Genomic DNA, 4,082 nt, shown 5'->3' with positions numbered 1-4,082 from the left:
TACAACTAAGCCTGCCACAGTCCATTAACCAAATGACCCAGTCTTACCAAACCAAACAGCCCAATAGCTATTTAGTGTGTCAGACAGTTTAGTCTGGAGACCTGGGGATCTGAAGATCTGGAGACCTGGGGATCTGAAGATCTGGGGATCTGAAGATCTGGAGACCTGGGGATCTGGAAACCTGGAGATCTGGAAACTTGGGGATCTCGAGACCTGGGGATCTGGAGACCTGGGGATCTGGAAACCTGGGGATCTAAAGATCTGGGGATCTGGAGACCTGGAGATCTGGGGATCTGGAGATCTCGAGACCTGGGGATCTGGAGACTTGGAGACCTGGGGAGCTGGAGACCTGGAGACCTGGGCAACTGTTAAACACTGTGGATGAACGGGGGCTAATTGGACAGCAGGGAAGATAACAGTCCCTCTGGAAAAGTGGAACGAATTACATTTTTACATTTTCTATTCTTTTTCCCCTCTCCTCTCCTCTTTTTTTTTAGCTATTGGGCTATCAAGTGTTGGTGTTCTCCTCCCAAAGAGCAGAGAGGAGAACAGGGATGCAAGGACGCATGTCGTAGAGAATACTAAACACTCTGAGGGTTCTTAGACACAAAGGCCTGTACACACACAAACAAACAGACACACACACGTACACTTACACACATGTACACGTGTACACACACACACACACACTCACGCACGCACGCTCGCACACACACACACACACACACACACACTCATACACACACTCATACACACACACGTACACTTACACACACATACACACACTGTTGGGTATTAGAGTACCCCTGGCGGGGGCTGAATAGAATGTGTTTGTATCGGCTGCTCAAACACTAAGGATTATGGGGGATACGAGGGGAATGCTAAAACCAGGAGGGAGGGCAACGACCTTGGCAGGAGGAGAGGGTAGGAGGAGGGGAGAGGAGGGGGAGGAGGAGGGGGGTTGAGAAAGGAGGAGTGAAAAGGATGGAGAAGCAAGCAGTGACACAATATAAAGCATTTTAAGGCACACACGCAGCTGCTCTCGCCAACGACACACACACACACACGCACCTACAATACACACATCTACACACCTAAGCACACACACAGGGCCACTCAGCTCAGAGAAGTCAGCTCAGACAGATCCAGCTCAGCCCCTGAGCTCCATCACTATCAGATATTCATTTAGAATGGAAAATGAAATGTTCATGCAACAATTGTTAGTTCATCGTATTGTATTGAATCCAACTGAATCACATCGATTCGTTCCACTAATCAAATCGAATCGCACCCAATCATTTCAAACTAAAAGTATAATACCTGTATCGTATTGGAGCCCATGGGCTCTTAGAAATAGGTGCTATCTGGAACATAAAAGGGTTCTTCGGCTGTTCGCATATGAGAACCCTTTGAAGAATCCTTGTAGGTTCCAGGTAGAACACTTTTGGTTCCAAGTAGAACCATTTTGGGTTCCATGTAGAACCCTTTGCACAGAAGGTTCTACCTGGAACCAAAAAGTGCTTTACCTGGAGCCAAAAAGGGTTCTCCTTTGGGGACAGCTGAAGAACCCTTTGGAACTTTTTTGAAGAGGGTAGGTGCTTATCAAATCATGTCTGTAAAGAGATGCACATTCCTAGAATATATCCTATACTTCTACAAGAGGCAGGAGAAAATACAAATGCAGTTTTCATTTGGGTCCTGTAATAGGGTGGTATGTGGGAACATGCTGGGGCTGTGTGTTAATGTGTGTGTGTTAATGTGTGTGTGGTGATGCGTCAGGCAGGGTAATAACCTCAGATTGGATCGTCAGATCATTTCTACAAGCGAGGAGAGAGGCAATCAGGGAGGGAGGGGGGAAGCGGAGGTTGAGTGGGAAACGGAGGTTGAGGGGGGATGAGGGGGGAAGCGGAGATTGAGGGGGGAAGCGGAGGTTGAGGGGGGAAGCGGAGATTGAGCGGGGAAGCGGAGGTTGAGCGGGGAAGCGGAGATTGAGGGGGGAAGCGGAGGTTGAGCGGTGGTTGAGGTTGAGGGGGGAAGCGGAGAAGCGGAGGTTGAGCGGGGAGGTTGAGGGGGAAGCGGAGGTTGAGGGGGGAAGCGGTGGTTGAGGGGGGAAGCGGAGGTTGAGCGGGGAAGCGGAGGTTGAGGGGGGAAGCGGAGGTTGAGGGGGGAAGCGGAGGTTGAGGGGGGAAGCGGAGGTTGAGCGGGGAAGCGGAGGTTGAGGGGGGAAGCGGAGGTTGAGCGGGGAAGCAGAGGTTGAGCGGGGAAGCGGAGGTTGAGCGGGGAAGCGGAGGTTGAGGGGGGAAGCGGAGGTTGAGGGTGGAAGTGGAGGTTAAGGGGGGATGAGGGGAGAAGCGGATATTGAGCAGGGAAGCTGAGGTTGAGCGGGGAAGCTGAGGTTGAGCGGGGAAGCTGAGGTTGAGGAGGGAAGCGGAGGTTGATGGGGGATGAGGGGAGAAGCGGAGATTGAGCAGGGAAGCGGAGGTTGAGCGGGGAAGCTGAGGTTGAGCGGGGAAGCGGAGGTTGATGGGGGATGAGGAGGGAAGTGGAGATTGAGGGGGGAAGCGGAGGTTGAGCGGGGAGGTTGAGGGGGAAACGGAGGTTGAGGGGGGATGAGGGGGGAAGCGGAGATTGAGGGGGGAAGCGGAGGTTGAGGGGGGAAGCGGAGATTGAGCGGGGAAGCGGAGGTTGAGCGGGGAAGCGGAGATTGAGGGGGGAAGCGGAGGTTGAGAGGGGATGCGGTGGTTGAGGGGGGAAGCGGAGATTGAGGGGGGAAGCGGAGATTGAGGGGGGAAGCGGAGGTTGAGCGGGGAGGTTGAGGGGGAAGCGGAGGTTGAGGGGGGAAGCGGTGGTTGAGGGGGGAAGCGGAGGTTGAGCGGGGAAGCGGAGGTTGAGGGGGGAAGCGGCGGTTGAGCGGGGAAGCGGAGGTTGAGGGGGGAAGCGGAGGTTGAGCGGGGAAGCAGAGGTTGAGCGGGGAAGCGGAGGTTGAGCGGGGAAGCGGAGGTTGAGGGGGGAAGCGGAGGTTGAGGGTGGAAGTGGAGGTTAAGGGGGGATGAGGGGAGAAGCGGATATTGAGCAGGGAAGCTGAGGTTGAGCGGGGAAGCTGAGGTTGAGCGGGGAAGCTGAGGTTGAGGAGGGAAGCGGAGGTTGATGGGGGATGAGGGGGGAAGCGGAGATTGAGCAGAGAAGCGGAGGTTGAGCGGGGAAGCTGAGGTTGAGCGGGGAAGCGGAGGTTGATGGGGGATGAGGGGGGAAGTGGAGGTTGAGGGGGGAGCGGAGGTTGAGGGGGGAACGGAGCGTGGGGGGGAAGCGGAGGTTGAGGGGGGAAGCGGAGGTTGAGGGGGAAGCGGAGATGAAGGGGGAAGCGTAGGTTGAGGGGGAAGCGGAGATTGAGCGGGAAGCAGGGAGCAGAGGTTGAGGGGGCTACATCTCAGCTCATCAGTCATGGAGACAGGGGATAGGAAGACAGGTAAGAAGGGACAGAAAAAGGGAGCGGGGAAGGAGAGGGGTGAGCGGGGAAGGAGAGGGGTGAGCGTGGAAGTAGAGGGGTGAGCGGGGAAGGAGAGGGATGAGCGGGGAAGGAGAGAGGTGAGCGGGGAAGGAGAGGGGTGAGCCGGGAAGGAGAGGGGTGAGCGGGGAAGGAGAGGGGTGAGCGGGGAAGGAGAGGGGTGAGCGGGGAAGGAGAGGGGTGAGCGGGGAAGGAGAGGGTTGAGCGGGGAAGGAGAGGGTTGAGCCGGGAAGGAGAGGGGTGAGCGGGGAAGGAGAGGGTTGAGCCGGGAAGGAGAGGGGTGAGCCGGGAAGGAGAGGGGTGAGCGGAAAGGAGGAGAGGTGAATGAGGAAGGTAAGAAAGCATAGAGGAAGAGAGTGGGGTAGGGATGGGAGGAAGGGAAGGGAAAGGAGAAGGTATAGAGAGTAGGCGATGGTGCTGTATTCCAAGCTCGTGTTGAATCTTCCCAGATAGGCTTTACAAGGCTCTATGTGCAGTATGTTTTTTGTTTCTTGTATGCATGTTTTTCCTTGGTATTTGTGTGTGCGTGTGCGTGTTCCCTTTGGGCATAGCCGCGGAAGTAGGGGTGCTGAAAAAT

General features: G+C 55.6%; 1 protein-coding gene across 1 annotated transcript; it reads right to left on the bottom strand.

The window, feature by feature from the left end:
• Window positions 1-1,817: 1,817 nt before the first annotated feature.
• LOC139369462 (proline-rich protein 36-like) lies at window positions 1,818-3,443 on the bottom strand. The gene has a single exon (XM_071108721.1). It carries the CDS (start codon window positions 3,441-3,443, stop codon window positions 1,818-1,820), a length of 1,626 nt encoding a protein of 541 aa, XP_070964822.1.
• Window positions 3,444-4,082: the final 639 nt, after the last annotated feature.

Source organism: Oncorhynchus clarkii, chromosome 17 (assembly GCF_045791955.1).
Source record: "Oncorhynchus clarkii lewisi isolate Uvic-CL-2024 chromosome 17, UVic_Ocla_1.0, whole genome shotgun sequence".
Lineage (NCBI taxonomy): Eukaryota > Metazoa > Chordata > Actinopteri > Salmoniformes > Salmonidae > Oncorhynchus > Oncorhynchus clarkii.
The sequence above is the reverse complement of the archived record's forward strand: the minus strand, read 5'-3'. Positions and strand labels throughout refer to the sequence as shown.

Bases quoted from the DNA above. Each gene is read 5' to 3' on its own strand.
- LOC139369462 (XM_071108721.1), bottom strand. From the start codon at position 3,443: ATGACTGATGAGCTGAGATGTAGCCCCCTCAACCTCTGCTCCCTGCTT.